Source organism: Trachypithecus francoisi, unplaced genomic scaffold, assembly GCF_009764315.1.
Source record: "Trachypithecus francoisi isolate TF-2019V2 unplaced genomic scaffold, Tfra_2.0 Lachesis_group18, whole genome shotgun sequence".
NCBI classification, from domain to species: Eukaryota; Metazoa; Chordata; class Mammalia; order Primates; family Cercopithecidae; genus Trachypithecus; species Trachypithecus francoisi.
Genome location: NW_022681463.1, coordinates 8761069 through 8782076, shown reverse-complemented (window position 1 = coordinate 8782076; position 21008 = coordinate 8761069). Strand labels below are relative to the sequence as shown.

Here is a 21008-nt window from a genome sequence, read left to right as displayed (position 1 = left end):
CCTGAGATACTGTAAAGATCTTAGCACTCAGATCTCAAGGGTGGTCAAGTTCTCTGCTATGGGTGGGACTCTTGGCTGTTTAAAAAGCTACCCAGGAAGGATAATGATCAGTCTTAATATCCAAGACTACAAGAGGCCTGAAAAATAATCACACCCCTCAGCGTAGTTACCTGCCCCAGCAAGGTGACCACTTAAAGTGTGTTTTAAACTCACAGCTGGCCTCTGGCTTGCCTTCAACCAGTATCACAAAATGTGCTTTCATCCATGTTTTTACAAAAACATTTGACTTCTTCCTTCTCCCTAGGATTATTCTGTCAAGAAAAATGAAGCGATGGACAGCTGCTTTGCTTCTATGGAAACTAGATCAATTTGGAATTAAGTGTAAGATAAGAGTACATTTCCCTCTTTTTCCTGAGACAGCTAATTTTGTAGGTTAACTATTCTGACTGTGCGATTCAGGCGCCACTAGAGAGATTTTCTGTTGAGGATTATTAGGATTTTATACAATTTTATATTATTTTTGAAATGTGAGTTCGTGGTTTTATGGGGAATAATGAGCTCATGGCTCTTAGCAAAATTAGTATTTGTGTTATGTGCACATCCCGATTTGAAAAGTGGGCACACAGTGTCCATGGACAGAAGTCTCCGGATTACTGTAATTTTGGGGGAAATAGAGTAAAGGAAGGCAAATTAAAATAATAAACAAAAAAAGAAAGAAAAATGAAAAGAAAAGAAAAGAAAAGAAGTACTTTGAAGGCACTTTTTCCATAGGAAAAAAATATTTTATTTTTTTAAGAACAAATTCAGTTTGAAACAGATGTGGAATGTGACTTCACGGATTTCATTTTCGGGGGCTAACTGCAATGTGAAACTAAAGCAGATTTAAAACCTATGACAGGCTATTAAAATAAAACAAAGAAAGAAAAAAATATTTATAACTCAAGCATAATACTGTGTTACTTACAAATTGGACAACGAAATTTTAAATAAATATTCATGGTACATAATTACGGCACAAATATGCAGCAATTTGGCAACCTTTTATACCATTTTTTCCTCATTACAGTGCAAAGGGGAATGACACTGCCGTTAAACAAGCTGTAGCTAAATACATTGCAAAATTCAGATTTTATACAAAACATCTTGCTTAGACTTTATAAAAAACCAACATTGCTCTATGTACACAATCTGGGTAAGAAAAGCCATTTCTGTCTTGTTTTCATGTGTATTTTTATTAAAAAGGTGAATAAGGCTACTGTAACACCCCAAATCCATAGACAGTAAAATCTGAACCTATTTACAGCATCTTCACTTAAACATGATGGTGCAAATTCCAAAGTCGGGTGACCAGGGATGATCATACAAGCAAGGCATTTACAGTAACTTTCCAAAGCTAAACCAACTTCAAATAAAGGGACAGTTGGTAGATTGTCATATTCTGCACCAGACACAAAACAGACGCACAGAACACTTTTCAATTGGTTGCAGGGCACTCTTTTATCAATTCATCTGATTTTTCACAGTTTAGTATAGAACCAAAACATAGCCAACTGATGATACATACATTTGATTTCATTAAAATCAGACTATTTCCCATTTTTCCCCTTCTTGCCCCTCTCCCCTATCCTAAAAGTAACTTCTGATGGCTTACAAGAAACTCTTGTACTAATGCACAGAAAGGAGAGGTTGGGGTGATGGAAAGAATTACATATGTACTGTGGCTGGTTACCATGGCAACCTTCCACAGAAATATGATATAGATATATATAATATATATTGTAGATATATATTATACATATATGTACACATGTATACCACACACCCACTCACACATACACACACACTTTGGACCAACATCATTTCCAGGTTCAGGAAATAGGGGATCATAATTTCCGTGACAACTCATTTTTGCAGGTACTCACTGGAGGTCTGAGAACCTTCAAATGCTGTCGCTACATTTTTTTCCCTTCCAATTCAGAAAGCAAAGTGTTACCATAGTAACAGGACTATGTTAAAGATGTCTATTTTGCATAGCACATAAAAAGTAGGTTTCCTGTTTACTCTTCTTGTTTCCCAGAAGGGAGGGGGTGCGGGGGAGGACAGGAGCAGGGAGCCAGAGCTAAATCGTCACCTGAAGCCCCCAATGTGACCTGCTGGATTCTAGAGAACACTTCAGCCCACAAGGCAAGGGAAAACCCAACGCAGAAAATAAATGCCGGAACATCTTGTCATTGTTAAATGTATGATGCAATCACATCGACTTCCTGGTGTGTGGGGCTTGTACTTCCTAGTCTACGGTTCCGTGAGATGCCTTTGGAGGACCTGGTTATTTTTGTATTTGCTCTCATTATTGTTCTTTTTGGAATGATGTTGTTTTTCCCAGAAAGTAACTGTCCAATTTGTTTTTTTAAGCACTGAGCATTGGGACCACTTAATTACCACAAATGAATTTCACATCTTCCGGTGTGTACTGTGTGCAACCTTAAAATATATATTAGTAAAAATCTTTCATTTTATATCCCTTGTGTTCTATAGACCTATTATAAATACGTCCTATCTTCCTTCTCCCCCTGGACATCATAATTTATTTCCGTCTTAAGGACCCTAAGAGGCTTGCCGCACGTGCTTCACCTTGACACAGAGCACCTGGCGCTGCAGCCGCCATCAGTACCGGCCCTGCAGCCCTGGCACCCAGACAGCACCGCCATAAACCAAAGTGTCGTAAGGCTCAATCCAGAGGGGAAGGGGGACCCTGGGGGGAGGGGGATCTGACCTACCTTTTATAGATGAGAATTCTTTAATAACGACAATGATGATGGAATTACAGCCTGTTTGACCTTTGGCTTTTCAACTTTTAGGTCAGATTTGGCTCTCTGCTATTCTAAATGCTTTCCCTGTGTTTAATAAAATGTGATAAGTATAGCAGCTGAGTCTGCTTAAAAAAATCATCCAAAGCAGACCGACTCTCCTACAGCTCGGAGCTGTGTATCTTATTGCCAGTACCACAACAGTCCTGCCCGAATATATCACCAGCGGCCTACTTTCTCCCTTCCCTCCAAGCCTGTTCTCTTCCCAACAAGACCCGTCTTTGTTCCCCGGAATGAAGAGGGGCTTTTCTTCCTGCACTTCGCTATTTGATAACAGCGAGCGCCTCCCCATACACTGGAATCCACTGTGTGTGCTGTCGTGTCTCCTACTTGCCTCTTAAATCTCAGCAAAACCAAAGTGCTGTGCTACCTAATTGCTTTTTTCTTTTCTCCTTTCCAACTTTCTGTTTCAGAGGCAGCAGCAGTGAGCTACAATTGCAGCCAGCCCTTTCCCCAGCCCCACCCGCTTCTACGAACTCCTAGCCTTCCTCGCAGACAACCTAGCATCTGGCTAAAGGGCACCTTGTTAGCAAACACAATTTCTATGAACGGATTTACCCATGGACTGAAGCTGTTGTTGCCAACGGCTGGAGGAGGGGACTCCAGACACGAGTGTTCCGTTAGTGATACAGATGTGGAGTGGAGGTCTCAGGTGAGGCGCTGCAGAGCCCTGGGTAACAGAACGAGTGAGAGACAGTGAGGACTAAACGCTAGAGATCTTTGCAAACCTTAACTAGCCCGAGGTCCGTATGACAAGTCCGGTATGCACTGCGGGGGAGATGCACCCCAGGCAGAAGCCGGCCCTTCCAGGCGTGGCGTCCTGGGGCACCTGCCAGGATGCTCACAGCCCTCTCGTCCACAAACCACTGTCTTCCCTTGGCTTCCGCAGAGGCCTGAGTGACCGCAGCACATGGCTTTGAGGAGGAGACGTGGGACGCGGCACAGCAGTCCGAATGGGCGTCTTCTGCACAGTCTTCCAGCTTCCAGGGAGCGTGTGTGTTCACCAAGGCCGAATGCTACAAGACTAGGTAAGCTGTCCAGCGCGACGGGCTCTTCCGAAGAGTGTCCCTCTCCCCCGGTGCTGTGCTTCAGTCAGTTCTCCAGCACGCGGGCTCTCAAACCCTCAAGGGAGGCATCGGGACAGTAGGTGTCCTCTGGGAAAGCACAGGTACCGCCAGGGTCCCTCTCAGACCTTGTAGTATATGTTCGCCGGGCTCTGCGGGGGCATCTCCTGGACGATGTACACCGGGTGCCCGTAGTCCCCGCTGACTTTCTCGTAGTGAGGGCAGAAGACGCTGTCCGCAGTCCTTAGCGGGATGATAATGTCACTGGGCTCCGAGCCGTTGTTGTTGCCGCTGCGCTTGGGCGTGGCCAGCGTGCTGAGCGACAGCGTGGTCGTGTGCTGCGGCGAGTGCTTCCTGTGTCTCCTCCGGTACTTCAGCAAGAGGACCACCAGCGTGATGATGATGACGATGAAGATGATGCATCCTGAAGCAATCCCTGCGAATAAGGCCACTTCGGAACCGAGGATGTTGTTCCCCGAATGTCCGGCGCTGTTGCCGTCTGTGCTAGAACCTGCAGACGCGGAGAGAGAAAAGGTCAGAGAGGGTTACTGCTGCGCCGGTGCTGATGGACTGCTTTTATGACCCTTAAACACGTGAAAAATAAGCCAGGCTTATTACTAACTAGAAGCTGGACTTTGCCTCGCCAATACCCCGTCTAAGAGCTCAGGAAAATGGAAATGAGAGGTCTCTCTCTCTCTAGGGGGGACTTTCCCACCCTCCCAAGCCACAGGGTTTCCTTTGTATCATTATCCAGCAAGAGCACAGACTGTCGGTGCCAGCCAGCCCTTGATCTTGCTTCATCTTCTAACCCGTGCTAGCCAGCCTGGGGCAGCCGCAGGGAAGAAAAAGGGAAGTGGCCAATTCTCCAGGTCAGCGGTGAGCGCTCATGTGGTATTGCTCTTCCGCCTCCTTTGAGAAAGCCTGTTTCATGCGAACCTTCAAAGGTCCTGCCTTCTAAAGAAGAGCCCGGCCTCCTGGCAGAACAGCTCGGGAACGCGGAAGGAGTGAGGGGGCCTGGGAAAATGTTCAGCTCGTAACTCGTCTGTATTATTTGATTTACACTTAAAATATATTTGGAAGGCAGCAGAAACTCTCACACTGAACAGACTGCCAGCCCAAATGGTAAGCACTAAAAAATTGCCTGGCATCATTATATTATCCATTTATCAGTTTGTCACAAGAATTTGACACATCTTGTCATTGAAAGTTAGAAATAACAACTTCCCTCCTTGACTCTTGGAAAGAGATGGAATACTGCTGCAGATGATCAAGTCGCACAACTACCAACCAAGCACACAGATCCCTAATACAAAACTGCTGATGTCTGCTCAACAGCTGCTCTATCAAACGTTCATTAGCAGGGCAACAAATACAGAGCTATTTGTTCCAAGACTGTTAAGAAAACGAAGGTCAATGACGGACAATTTTATCTGGTATTCTACGCTTTTGTCAGGGACCTGTTTAATATTTTCTTTCACATGGCAAATGTGGAACAAAATAACGATAACCACCTGAAAAAATACTATTATGCAATATTTAAAAATGTTACCATTTAAAATTTAGAAGAGGATCAATTAGGCCCTCTGTGGATTAGATATAATTAGAGGAGGGATTAGCACATTAATTACATATACATTAACATCAGCTTTAGGCTGGCATTGACAACCAGCTTGATAAAATGTCAGCCAATGAAACCTTTGGCCTGACAGAGTAGCTCTAATAACTGGCACTTACAGCTCATGAATTCTACTCTTTTGAATGTATGACTTTCACTGGAATGAGTTATTTTGTTCTTATTAAGTGTAATTAATAATGACTCACTGACAGCAAAGATTCCTGATCACTGTAACTACGAGCTAATCCTAACTGGTTAGAAGTCCTTAGACTCTGCTCTACCTTTTAAGATACTACTAAGAATGTGGGACCCACAGACCTCCATATACACAGATCATGCTGTTATACCTGGATTTGGTTTTACAAAGGGACTTGTTGTTGAACTTCTTCCGTTTGTACCAGCTTCTAGTTCTGGACGTCTTGTTGGATCTTTATTCCTGGTTGATCCAGCAGAACTTGCAGCTATATGAAAAACAAATGATTAATTACGGCACAGACATCTGACAATATCTAGCTTGAGGAGCTGCATATATTTTTCAACAGGCATGAATAGCAATGAACATAAGAGTGTTTATGCAAAGTACTGTGAAATACAAGAATATAATTTTTCTTTTAAAACAAAATGGTTATACTAGTTATTTCAGAGGTTTAGATCGTGAGGCCATCTGTGGAAACTATAGGGATTCTTGCATTTGGCAGGCAAAGCATTGCAGATGACATTTCAATTTAACTGAGCAAGTTGATTGACTACTATACCAATTTTTAATTAGAAGAAGAATTATTTCTTTCTGCACAATAGGTTATCTACACTGGAAAAGTCACAATGAACAAAACTCTTCTATAGTCAAGATTCAGAAATGAGCAAAACTGCACAAGCTTTTAGTTTTCATTCTGGATATTTTGATTTTGAACCAAAGTGTATTGCTTTTTAAAAAGAAATATCTATCTATCTATCATCTATCTACCTACCTATCTATCTATCTATCTATCTATCTATCTATGGCAATAGACATTCTACCTTGCTGACCTCAACTCTTAGAGAGATCTCCAATAAAAGCTTAGTACACTGACTTGAGGAAATCTGTCAGTGGCTCAAAGTGCAGTAGGGTTTGCTTTGAAAACTAAAGAGAAGAGCGAATGAAGGTGGGCGTCGGCAACATTAGCACCACACTAGCTGGGGGCTACACCAGGTCACAGTGGCGTCATGAAGCAGCAGATGGTCTTTACCTTGTCCAACTTTCATGAGGATCTTCATGGCTCTTGTCTGGCACACCCCTCCCTCCTGGTTATCCAGGCCCTCCAAAGACCCATTTGATGTAGCTGATTAAAAATAAAATGGACAAAACAAAAAAATAAAGAAAAATCAGGAAATCAATAAGCCAAGTTTACATGAACATGAAATGTCTGAAAACAATTTGAAAAATAAGAATTCACTCTTAGTCACAAGTTTTCTGAAAGTATGGGGATGCTGAAAGCCAAAAAGAAAAAGAAAAAGAAATAAAGAGAAATGGATATCGGAAACACTGCCGCATGTATGCTATCTGACTCCAAATTTATTTAGGCACTTTCTCCTTCCTTCACAAATGACTGATTTAATGTTAGTCTATAAATAAAAGGGATGGCATCTTTCAAAAAGTCTATGGACTCTTTTGGGGCCAAACTCAGAAAAGCAAAATAGTTAATGCAGCCATTTCCAAACGTGGTAATCATCCCCCCACACCTGCTTCCTCCACTGCAGATTTCCTGCTTCAAGAACAATCAGCTTGACGCTCTGTTTGTCAAGCATCCAAGTTCTGTAAACACTAGACCAGGAGCCTCCCACAACCCTTGTCTTCTTTCTTCAGCCTGATACATGCTTAAGAAGTATACCAGAATTCAGGTCTTCAAAATCTCCCTTTTCCTCTATCATTTTGTAAATCAGAAGAACACACGTGTTATTACTGCCAATGTCAACCTCAGTCAACCTCTTCAACCAAACTACGTGTTGCAGGAAAACTCTGGCTGAATAGAGGGTTCACACACATGCCCACCACTCATTCTGGGTCCGGTGCAGCCCTGGAGAGAAAGTGGGGACTTTTATCAGCCACTTGCTGGTGTTCACCAACTGAATTCCCTCTCCACCTCGGCAGTAAGGAGTGGAAGGAAGGACAGAATCATTTCACCATTTTCAGCATTTTCTTTTTCAACAGCCTATGCTCTATTTAAACACATCCATGTTCTGTCTCTTTAGACCAGCGAGGTCTCTGAATAGCTTTGTAACTCAAGCTGTACAGAGAGAGGCTGCCAGGTACTTTAATGAGAAACAGGCTTTGAATTACAGTTCAAGTTCCAGGAGAGAAAAGAAGGTGGAGAGTGCTAGACGTTTTCATTCCCCTAAAGTTCAAGGGGCAAGGAGCAAAAGTGTTTCATATACATTTCTGCAATTTAAATCCATTTTCTACCTGATTATCAAAGTCTTGTAACATTGTACTTTGCAAGGGATTGAAAAAAGGATTGTTTTTCTGGTAAAAATAAATCCCAAAGACATTCTTCTAATGGGATTGTTTGTTTTCCAAACAGTGGGTCAGCAAACAAGTTCTATATGCATTTATAGTAGAAATAGGCATTCCATGGAAATTATATTAACTACAAAAATAAGGCACTTATTTACTTGTCTTTTGGTCTTGAATTAACTTTTACTTTCACTGTTTTCCTCAAAACAAAGGCTGCCCCTTCTGTGCATACATATCACTGTGCTTCTCTGAGTGCTTGCTTAAACTTTACAGTCTCACAATCGCATCTCATTCTTCTGTAACTATGGATAAATTTTTGCTGGGAAACTGAGCAATAATTGCCATAATAATAATGGTCTTGGAAGGGTAGTAAGAAGCAGACGGTATCTGTTTGTAGATACAAACATTGTAGACTATTAAGAAACTGCTCAGCAGACAGCTTAAAAAAAAAACCTAAAAATTTCGTACACTTCTGTGAATCTAAAAAAAGTCTTTTTTTCAGTTCTTTTTTAAAAAAATTATTTAATGTGACTATAAAAATTTTTTTTTATTGTACTTTAAGTTCTAGGGTACATGTGTACAATGTGCAGGTTTGTTACATATGTATACATGTGCCATGTTGGTATGCTGCACCTGTTAATTCATCATTTACATTAGGTGTATCTCCTAATGCTATCCCTCCCCCAGCCCCCCACCCCACGACAGGCCCCAGTGTGATTTTTTTTCAGTTCTTCATTCTGCTCTTTCCCTTTTCCCTCTTCCAAATATGTGCCTAAATTTCAAAGTACCCTTTCCTCCCAAAGGCTTCAAACTATGAGTTTCTATGAGCAGACCCTATTTCTGGACCATTTCAGAGCAGTGCTATAATCTTCAATTAACTGTTGAGAATCTTCCTGTTTGATTTTTCTAACAAATTAGGATGTGTCTGCGTATAGAGAAAAGTGAAAAGCTGATGTCTCTATTTGGCTGATGGTTTAAAATGTTTGGTTTACTTAATTCAAGTGGAATCCCAATGTTTTTAAATGCACATACACATAAATGAACCTACATGCAAAAGTGCACTCAAACTCAAAGTTAAATGACTTACTTTTTTTGCTGAAAGTTTCAACACTAAGCTGAAAAAATGACATAATGAGATCTGAAGGGCAGTGCACAGAAAGAAAGGGGAGGAATATACATTTATTTATTTTAATCTTAAGGGGAAAAGACAGTCAAAGATTCAGATCCAAAAGAAAAACAATTAAATGAATATCAGGAAGAGAAAGACATGCACAGTAGAGCAGAGTTAATTGTAAATAGAATTGAGAACTGCATCTGCAGAGGGAGAAACTACTGATGACTTCTACTTTGTCAAACTGGAAGCACAAGAGGTGAACATTATTTGACTTTTTGTCTTTTAATTTCTAGGTCAATGCCTTTTCTGAATATCAATGCTTTTGTGTGGAGCTCCCTAGGTTTACCCAAAATGGTGTCTTGACAACCACAAATGTAAAATCTCTAGAGTATTAAAATTCAATTGGAATCTATAATTTAACATCCACAGACTATAAGACAGTAGGAGGAAGGCTATGTTGCATAAGAATGAAACTGCTTTGCACCTTTAAGAGTGAAAACTTTTTTATTTCTTGGTTTAAAAAAAAAAGTGTTGGGGGGAAGAGGGAAACTTTCAAGTCTTAGAGTTGGATAAGAAAAAATCTACAGATGCTGCTTTTGTAGGTTCTTCTGAAGCCCCAGGCTACTGCTTGTTTGGGGGAGGGTGCTTGCAGGGTGGTGAGCAAAAGTGGGCTGAACAGTCTGAGAGAGGACAGTTTTTCTGCTATATTCAGGATTTTGCTTCTTTTCCTTTTAAGTCAACTTGTGACCTGCAAAGGTTACTGAAAGATACTGAAAAATTCACTACTAACATTACATTAACATCCCAAATGCTTGGTTGCTTATAAAGGGGCATTGAAAATACTGTTACACATTCCACCAGGGAAGATTTTTGCCATGAGTTAGAAATGATCTAAGTTGTCATGAATAACCCTGTTTTAACCCAGTTAGTACGCTGGTACTCACTGAAACTCCAGGAGGTAAACTTTACAAGTATAACATAATTCAAAATGACTTCAGTCTATTTTATATTTGATGTAAGTATAACTTTCCATAGTGAAAATCACCTTTCTTCTCCCCTGCTATATCCTCATCACGGAATGTCATTCTTATGGCAAGCTTCCAAACCCCCTCCTTGAACAGTGACACAGCTAAAAAAAAGTCTCCTAACCCAATTATACCTCCTTCCTGGCAGCGAACTCTGAAATAAAACCACAAGATTAATATTCTGATTTCTCCTGCAATAGTCACCAAGAAGTTTTGAAAGGCCTAGTGGCTGATTTTGAAAAATAACAAGAAATTGCTAATGCTTGGAAATAAAAAAAAATCTATTTCCATTTCAGGAGACAATTTTGCAATTATTTTCATTGTTCATTTGAATGTACTAGGAATTTTGAACTTAGAGAAAGAGTGCAAATAAATTGTTAGTTCATTATACTTAAGTTTTCTTTGTATCTTTCTATCAGCATGATCTAATGCAGCCACAATCATAGTATTGCTAAATAGATGAAATCACATTTAATCATTCAGAGACAGAAAAAGTAACACTGTTACAACTAAGCTTTTAGTGCCCAGATAGTTTTTTTCCCTTGGCTCAGGAAAAAAACAGACTTTATAAATTTAAAAATTACTAGAAAAGTTTCTCTATCCAGTTGGAAAATAGGCTTAATAAAGATACATGGGCATTTTACAGTCTGCTTTTAAAAGCTTTTGCTTCAGTGGTCTAATTGCATGTAGTAAGTACACAGAAGTCACTACATTGTTCCCCCCAGGGCCTCATTTCCAGTGGGCAGAGATTACTGCTCAGTAAAAACAGTTCCCTGAGTTCACATCGTCTAGAAGTTCCCTGAGTTCACATTGTCTAAAAGTTCAGGAGCACATCTGAAACCACACAGCCGCCATCTGCGGTTTGCCATCTATTTGCACCTACAGTTCTTAGTCACTGGGAAGAGCATACTGGTTATCTGAGTAGGAAAAAAAAGAGAACCAGTGAGTAACTATAAAGCAGACTCGAAGGGCAAGAATATTTCTGGCTGTGCTTTTTAGCCCATCCCCGCGAAGAGGAAGTAGTACTCCATTTTCACATGTCTTCATCTGATGTTCACTGCTCTGCTCCCAGGAGGCTAAGCTCCAGCCCCACATCTTGGCTGTGTTTAGTCCACCACATTGCTAAGAGTGTGCTAATCAGATGGACAGTCAAACTTCTGGATTTGTGCCGATACATGGGTGTCACTGGCACAGAGATTCGAAACGGGAAGCACAAAAATATCCTACAGAATAATGGTATCACAGTTCTTACGGAAAGAATGAAGCACGAAGAAATATAAATCCTACGGAGGGTATTTCAAATTATTTTAAAATGTAGCGTAGTTGGACAGGGCCGGGGTGGGGCAGAGGGCTGATGGACATTTGAAAGCAAGGACTTGTATCAACTCTGTTGAAGAAGTCCACCAGAGAGACATAATAAGCATGCAGGGTCATGAAAACCACAGAGTTGTAAGAATAAAAACGATGCCCTTACATACAGCTGCACTGGACACAACTCACTCTCATGTGACCACGAAATAAGCAGCATTTTATGAACATTCTCTGTCAATATCTATGGGAGCTATTCTTTTCCAGCATGTTCTCACATGCTAGCCTTGCTAATTTGGATTTCTTAGGCTAGTCTTCCTACACATCAGTTTCTGTAAGCTCGACACAGACTTCTGAAGATCGGAAGACTGTTATCCTGGCAAACTGAGGAACTAAAAAAAGCATAATCCAGTAACAACATGGAAAGCAAAGCGGTGACTTTAAAATAAACATAAACACAACAACATACCAAACTGTATTACTGTTTTCTTCTACCACAGGGCTATCAAATCTGAGTGTCCAAAAAAAAAAAAAAAAAAAAAAAGAGGTAAGTTGAAAAATAAGAAGGCTGATTAAAAATAATAATAATTAATGTGACTATACAACCCAGGAAGCTAAGATTTATCTATTTAACACCCTGACATCAATTCGAACTATGTACTCTAGAAACAAGAATTCAGTTTCTGAAACTCAAATTAATGTAGTTGAATGCCTTGAGTTTCACAGTTATCTTTTAAGATGCTAACTTAGAAGAAAAGTTCTAAACATGGAAATGATAATGTTCACTGAATGCCAAAAATAAATGACTGTTTCTTTAAAGGTAATTAATAAAATCTTCTGAAACAGAAACATCTATTTAATTTGCCAAAAGGAAAACCACAATTTCATTCATTTTTTTCTAACTTCTTCCTTTTATGTGTTTTTCACTGTGACTTTAAAATGAGAAAAATGAGAAATATAATCATGTCTTTCCAAGGGCCTCATTATTCTTGTTTAGCTGAATATACTGAAAAAATTCAGCATTACTTCAAATCACATAGCACTTCATCCTATAATACCAAATTTGCCTTATCTTAGAGCAAAAGTTTTATGTGGTATACTTCCCTAAATGGCCTCACTTGAAGAAAGAAAAACACAGAAGAATTTATTGTCAAAAAGAAAATTATATTTAGCAAAGTTAATTTAAACAAAACAAGCCCTCTCTCTACTTGATGAGACAGTTCTCACTGACATTTGATTAACTCTTTATTTTGCATGCAGGGAGCCACAGCTAAAACACTGTATAAACTATCAGTGATGTAGGATGTGTGAGTTTTTCACCCGTGAAAACATTGTTCAATATGATAGGAAGAATCACTTGAATTAATACCACATTGCTATGGTTGTGTTTTGAAAATTTAAAGCAGTAAATCATGCATTAAGAAGTAATAACTGGCTTAGCTTCAGCGACTTTTCTATGCAACACAATTAATTAGTTTTCTGCACTAAACAATAATTTGGAAAAAGTAGATTCTAAAATTGAGTCACAATTTAGACCTCCCCTCCTGTTTGCCAGTGTTGAAATATAACTGAAGACGCTATCAAGTACAAATGGATGCTCTTAAAGAAAATGGTATAGTTTTATTTCCTTTCAAATATTCATGATGAACAATAATAGGATATTCTACCCAGAGTTCAGAAATAAGAGTGTTAAAAATGGAACAACTTTGAAGCAGTTTGGTAAGTTGTTTTTGTTTATATGTGCACTTAAAACGTTTTGATGACATATATTACTTAATTACTTCTACTTGGGAAGAGAAAGGATACCAGCATACAGAACTGAGTTTGCAGGTGCCATCATGCTATGTGAGGCTTGGACACTGAGGGAAGAGGTCAATCTACTGAGAGAACAGTCACAAAATAAAGCAATAAACACCGTATCTAGAACAGGAGAAATTATATCACAGCTTTTGCATAAAGCCTTTCAACCATTAAAAACCGTATGAATGTCAAGTAACAATCAGTGAAGACATTCAGGGCCACAGGTATCTTTGACAATACAGACCTGGAAAGCTACTGGCTACAGACACTCAGAGTGAAAAGACGGAGGAGCAAAAAGCAGTGATGGCTGGTGCACATGTGTGCATGTCCACGTGTGTGCATGCAAGCACGTGTACACATAGGGGGTATAGATCAAGAAAACATATCCTCCAGGCTCAGTGATGTACACTGACACTTTTCTGAGAAAGACCAGACAGTACTGGCAATAAACTTCACTTCCCCCAACCCCTGACTTTTTTTGTTTTGCTAGAGACAGGTCTAACCACATAAGATTATTTATGGAGTTGTTTCCCCTCAAAATATTGCTTGGAACACCTTGGTGTCTTGGTTTTTAATAAATTCTGTTGAGGAAAAACATCACTTTCTAAGTCTAAGATCTTACCGTTAAAAGTTATGACGATTTACGCAGGTGGAATCTCTCAGTTAAAAAAAAAATTTCAAAATAAAAAACGAAAAAAAAGGCTTTTCTTCTAGTATAATTTAAGGGACTGTTTCTTATTGCCACAGTAATTCAGAAAAACTTAACATAGTGGGAACATGAGAGTCAATGGTAAAGAATAAATAACTTCACATAGACGAGCCAGCCTTAGACACACCTGAACATGTGTCTTGAGCTAGGGAATCCGGGGATGGCCAATGTGGAGAGTCAGTCTTTGTCTAGAAGGCACACCTGAGCCCTCGGCCCATCCTGTGGAACATGGGCCGTACAGGGACTCGAGGTCCTAAGTTCTGGATTAAATGAAGGTTGCCAGGTGGAAGTCATTAGCGGGATGGTTTTCAGTGGAAATGCTATAAACTACATGCTGTTTGCAAGCAGTTGCAGTTTTCCTGCCCAGCTCACTGCACAGGGCCATGCGGATATCTTGTCCAGCCCATTGCCACTGGACTCTCTCTCTCTCCTGTATATAAGCCCCCAATAAAACCCCATGTCTTGAAAGAAAAAAAAAAAAAAAAAGGCCGGGCGCAGTGGCTCAAGCCTGTAATCCCAGCACTTTGGGAGGCCGAGACAGGTGGATCACAAGGTCAGGAGATCGAGACCATCCTGGCTAATATGGTGAAACCCCCGTCTCTACTAAAAAAAAAAATACAAAAAACTAGCTGGGCGAGGTGGCGGGCGCCTGTAGTCCCAGCTACTCGGGAGGCTGAGGCAGGAGAATGGCGTGAACCCGGGAGGCGGAGCTTGCAGTGAGCTGAGATCCGGCCACTGCACTCCAGCCTGGGCGACAGAGCGAGACTCCGTCTCAAAAAAAAAAAAAAAAAAAAAAAAAAAAGTCAGTCTTAATATGCTTAATATGGGCCAAAATCCACTAAGATAGAGGAATTGTGTTTTAAAAATAGGTGGCCAGATGGCCACTTCAATAGTAATGACTAAGCTCACATTTTTAAAGAAAAGAATAATGCAAGAGTTCTAAAGATAAAAACATAATTCCCTATTGTCTATATTAGCTATACTTAAGAATCAGATTTTTTAACACGAAACTTCCCAGAGAAGGGACAGTGATAATATCTAATGAAAATATTCAGAACCACGAAGAAGCATGTGTTTGAGTGAATTATTCCAGCACATAATCCAGTGCCTTACTCTCAAGATTTTGACAGTCTCGACCATTAAAATTTCCTTGCCAAAATATGAAAAGGTGGAGCTAGGAAAGGGTCCGAGTAAAAAGTTCATGGTGGGGAGGGTGCACATCCCACAACCCTCTAGCTCATTCTACTGTCACTAATTGCACGCAATGATATTAATGACCCAGTAATTGCAAGACGAGTGGCACTGAAGTGGAAAATACCCATCGGAGGCAGAGTTCATCTCTAGGCGGTGGGACTTCACCAGCGACTGAATTAATATCTGCTGACAGTTTAGAATATAACACTGCAGAGGAGAAAACGCAACACTCTCATGGCATCACAGCTTAGATGGATATGTTGTTTGCTTTGACCATTTAGAGACCAGCAGTAACCCCAATCAGGTGCCCCTGTCTAAATTTGCCCTACACATGAACCTTATTCCGTCCAGGGGACATGTTCTATACTCTAAGAATCCAGAGCAATTTCCCATGTTTGCTTCATCTCCTGTTTAACATCAGGAACAACAAAACAGGCTACTTCACCAATGCAAAAAGCCACTTGCAAAGAAGAACTGTCACCCAGCCTAGCTCCTCTGTAATGAGATCAATTATCCTCCAGCTTGAGGGTCTGCCAATCCATCAGTCCATCTATCCAGCCGGCCAGGCAGTCAACAAAACTGTTGCACTTGTACTTGGCTAAGGCAATTTGAAGTCTCATACCACCTCTACTTGTATGTTTGAGAGATTTTTATTTTTAATAACTATATTATGTAGCAATTTTCTATTGAGGGGCTCAAAGTACTTGCTAACACAAAAACACAAAACAGTATAGACTTATTGAAAAAATGGAATTAAGAGTATGTCTAAAAAGAAAAAGAAAATTCATAAGACCTAACAAATTGCCATCATAACCACCTTTTCCCCATGGCCTTCCTTTCCTAGTACCCTGTAGGATTTGTAGTTGAACTTTGGGGGCAGATGATTGCAAGCTGGTTATATGTTACACAATATATGACAAAGCGTCAGTACCAAAATGTCTGATACAAGCAGACAGTCCATCCTTTACAGTTCATGAGCTTCTCTGCTGTTGCTATGTATGCAGCATGTGTGTACATATACTCTGCTGTCTCTGCATATGTGTTATGTATGCTTGCATACTATCTTTACTATTGCTACATGTTCTGCTGTTGCTATGTATGCAACATGTGTGTACATATACTCTGCTGTCTCTGCATATGTGTTATGTATGCTTGCATACTATCTTTACTATTGCTACATGTGCACTTAGATGTTTGGACCCAGGAGGCTCTGTTGTAAACTAACAATGCTGGCCTAAGGGTCCAGCGGCCCTGGATTGAGTTTTGTTTCTGACATTTGATGGCCAATGGAATTGTACTAAGCTACTCACACTCTCTAAGTTTCAGCTTTCTCACGGTGATAAAAATTGCGCTAAGACCTGTGTCTCTAGACTTCAAAGAGAGACAAGAGTTATGTGAAGGCCATAGCACTTCCCCAAGTGATCAAACACCCAGCCTGAGATTTTGAAACTTCAGGAACAAATGTGACTCTTAAGAACTATGTATGTGTTTGTCTGTGCGTCTTGGCTATTTTCGTGTTTTATTTTGCTTTAAAGTTTTATCTTCTGGATGAATGTTTAAAGGTTACTAAGAAAGAAGCCTGTCCTCTTTCATACTTGTACTAGGTCTCTAGTATTGTCCAATTATTTATAAATCCCAGTGAACCTTGAAAAAGCCATAAACACAGGTGCCAAAGATACCAAGATATATTTTATGAAATAATGAAGGCAGTTTTATTCTGAGCAATTCCTAAATCATTCTTGCTGTCATGATGGCTTAGGTGAGGTCATGTAATGTGAACAGAGGCTCCATCCACAATAGCTTTTTCTTGTTACACACTGAGCCATATGGGACAGACATTCCCATGGTCGTGACTCCATTACACCTGAGAGCCAGAAGTTTCTCAGTGCAATCTCAAGCAGAAGCTGAGACTTTAATCCCTAAGTGTAAAGAATTTATCTTTATTCATATTAAATTCAATAAGGAGCTTCACTGATACACACTGGGAAAACCTTTAATATAGCCAGAAAAGGAGTTCACATGATGTTAAGAAATAACAGAAACAATGCTTCTAATTATCAGACTAATGGACTGATCTACTTTCCCGGCTAGTCTCAGTGATAACGCAACCCTGACACATTTTCTTCTCTGGAAGACGATTTATACCACATTAGGATGCTGCTAAAATTATCAATAAAGATACATTCCTTTCTTTGTGTAACAGGGAACTGAGAAAAAGTCCTGGCAAGGCTGGTGACATGGAAATTGGGAAAAATGATTATATGTATCTGAAGACTCCTCCCATGTCTGTCTCTTTTGGGTCTTACAAAGGATCTGCTAACAAGCTTGGGCAATTCCATGAACAAAAAGATACATAAATGCATGTTTCTTGGTAAAGGAAGCTCAAGGACAAAAGAGCTTTTATAACACTCAAAGAAGACAGAGAGAAGATCTTATAATTAAGTTATGCAGCATGACTGAAATGTGCAAACTCTCTGGAGTTCCATTTTACGGATGGATGTCAAATCAGCCAAGCTTTTGGGGCCCATCCTCTCCAGCCTGCAGCCGAGCACAGCTCTGCCTCTAGCCTGCAGCCTCATACTTCCTCCCCTGCTCCAAAGTTAACTCTTAGTTATATGCATTTGGTGTCAAGGGTGGAAGTAATAAGCATGTTACAGATCCCACTCCATCTGGAGTCCCATCAACCCTGTGAAGCAGGTGCTGTCATTATTCCCACTTTACAGATGAAGAGACTGAGGCAGAGGGGGGTTAAGTTACTTGTCAAAGGGCACTCAGGAACTCAGGTCTTCCAGATCCCAGACTCTCAACCTAAGATGTTGAGCTGTTTCTCTTGGACGCGGGGAGGGTGGTGGTGGTGCTGTATCCCTCAAGAACCCAAATGCACAGTCTCTGGAAGCATTCTGATGAATATTACAAAGATGAGAGCTATAGGTTAAAAATAAAAATGTGTTTAAATGCTTGAACTCAGCCATTGTGCGCAAGGTATCAAACATAAATCCTCACCCCTCAGTCAGAGGACCCAAATGACAGGCTGATGTTGTTGTATCACCAAATGGGATTACATCTAATGATGGAAATGTGGCTTTTGCTACATTTATAGTACATAAATAATTCATCAAATAAAGCACATAATCGCTTTACACAGCCCACACACATTCTATATTCTAAAAGAAATCTATCTGTTAAGAGGACATTTAAAAGCTCCCGTAACTATCTTGCTAAAGAACAGTGCATTCAGTACATTTCAGTGCTACTTGCCAAACCTACACCCCAGAAATAAGTAAATCAAAAGCAGAGAAGAAAACAAATATATGCTCAACAACATAAGCAAGACTCTAAAGTTCCTCTGTTTTGATTCTTTTAAGAATATTGTTTCATTATATTTGTGCAAGCATTTTACTTTGTGATTTTGCTTAGAAGTGGAGTACACGTCTAAAAAAAAAGCAAAGCTGTTTGTGGAGCCTTCCAATTTTACATGCTCTTTATTAAAAAAAAAAAAAAGCTATAGACAACTGAACCAATGAGGGCCCTAAGAAATGGCAGCTTCTCCAGACTCGTTCAGTGTTTCTTAAGGAAGACTTTGCCAAGGCATGGAAAGTGAGGGAGGTCTCCAAGGGGATGCCATGAATACCACAGGGTGGATCTCACAGAACAACCTTTAATCAAACAGTCCTTAGAAAAGATGACTTATGGACTATGCCACAAGATGTGTCTTAGCTATGGATCTGCAGCAAAATAATGCAAAAGCCACATGAAGCTACATTGGGAGGTGCTTCTGTAATACGGTTTTCTTTGTCTAACAGCTCTGCCGTAGCTACTGTCAACTTGAAAAGTATGAACACAGTGGCATTCATTTTTCATCCATCTCTGACTCACATGATTTTGGTAGTGTGACGAAAACCTCTTTGTGGGTTATTTTGCAAGGTTTTATGCGAAGGTAGAACCACCAGCCCACAGAACCTTGGTAAGGACAGCTGTTGCAAAGGGCCAACACACCAAACCTGCTGACTCATTCAGCTTTGGGTGTCACCTCTTAAAAGAAACTAAACCAGGCACAGAAAGTGCTGCAAAGAAAACTCCATGGATAAAGGCTACAAACACAAGAAGGCTTTCCCAGTAACAAATGGAGCATTTAGTAAGTCTAAGACACAGCTTCCCTTGAAAATGGGCAATTTCAAAACAGTTATTTCATGAACATTAAAAAAAACTTTAAAGACAATAATAAAAATAACTATAGGTTATGTAAATTAGCTAATCTGTTTTTAAGGCAATCAAAGATCTGAACATAATAAAGAAAAGGTCTCTTCAGACCACATGGCCATAATATCTCCATCTTTGCATCACTTGAAGATTAGGAGATCTCATTATGCAAATTAGGCCCAGGGCTAATTACTGAAATAGGTCACTTGAAAATGTCAATTCTAAACAGGAATAAAAACCCATATACAGATGCTCCTTGACTTAGGTGGGGCTATGTCTTGATACTTGATAAGCACAAGGTAAGCTGAATATCATTCAATTGAAAATACACTTAATACTCCAATAAACCCATCAGAAAGTTGAAAAATTTAAGTGGAACCATTTTAAGTTGGCGACCCTTCGTATACAATTTTGCCACAAGTTAAAAAGCAAGTAACCATCTATGAGAAGAATGAATGAGGACGCATATCAGTTTGCCACATTATATCCTGAGGGGACTTAGTGAACACTTACTGTGTTTAAACATACAGTTCAAATGAAAAATTCATATTCATGTCTGAAACTCACAAGTGTGATGACTATATTTGAAAGCAGGTAGCACCACAAATCAAATGCAATGTTTTTAAAGAATTTACAGAGGATCCTGTGCATTTGAAACCACGCTAACAAGTGCTCCTACACTGGATTTGTATGCCCAGCCCTCAGATGGCTCGAAACCGGAGGAGACCGCCATCATTAGCCAGAACAATGACAATACTGAAAGTGCTTTTTGGAGAAATAAATTAAAGTTCGAAGAAATAAAGTGACTTTCTCATTAAGCTCAGGAAGCAGGACTAGCAAGTAGGACTCTAGGTTCCTGGTTGAATTCTTCGAAATGCTGTTCATGTAGGGTACTCCGCAGTGCAAGTCAGTCCCTCTGGACTGCTCCTCCCTGGGGGAAGAAAGTCAAGCACTCCTCCAAAGCATCAGATCTCTTTTTCCTCTCCACGGAAAGAAACCAGCACACGAAAACATGGTATTTATTGTAACACTGCTGGTTGTGAAGGCGCTTACCAACTAGACACTCAGATTTGGGGTTAAACCCATTGTAGCATTTATTAAAGCAACTCAAATGCCAATATTATGTACTGTCTCAAAGTGAACCAACGATTTGAAGTGTTAAAAATAGACATGTAAATTTTAATACTTTCCGTCATGCTACCTAGCACTATTCATAAATGTACTGATATAAAAATGACTAACTTCAAACACTTTCCTTCTCAAAAAAGCCAGTACAGAGCTTGACTGTGTGTGTGTGTGTGCATTTGTCTGATACGCAAAGTAGCGACTTTTTAAAATCCATTAATTGTTTTGGTGTCTTGGAACTTTCGCAGAAGCAAAACAAAGTCAATATTAATTTCTAAAACTATTTTAACATTTGTTCTCTGCATTTCCCATTTCCTTTCTAGGGAAATTTGTAGATCAATGAGCTTTGCTGTAGGGTGGGTGAGAAACTGGCTTCTATATTTTCCCAAGTATCTGAAACGCCTTCCTCTGCCTACGCCATCGTGGAAGTCTTTCAACTCTGCTGAAAGTCTCAACTGGACTTCCTGGCAAACTTCTGAGCCCTGAGCCCTGAGTC

At 40.0% G+C, this 21008-nt stretch overlaps 1 protein-coding gene across 1 annotated transcript in view; it reads right to left on the bottom strand.

Moving 5' to 3' along the window:
- Positions 1-760: 760 nt before the first annotated feature.
- Positions 761-21008, bottom strand: part of EFNB2 (ephrin B2) — a 45965-nt gene continuing 25717 nt past the window's right edge. Inside the window, exons 3-5 of the mRNA XM_033177302.1 lie at positions 6773-6865; positions 5894-6007; positions 761-4442 (exon numbers count right to left, since the gene is read on the bottom strand). Coding sequence (XP_033033193.1) covers positions 4054-4442; positions 5894-6007; positions 6773-6865 — 596 coding nt within the window. The 3' untranslated portion in view covers positions 761-4053. The remainder of the gene's footprint in view (positions 4443-5893; positions 6008-6772; positions 6866-21008) is intronic.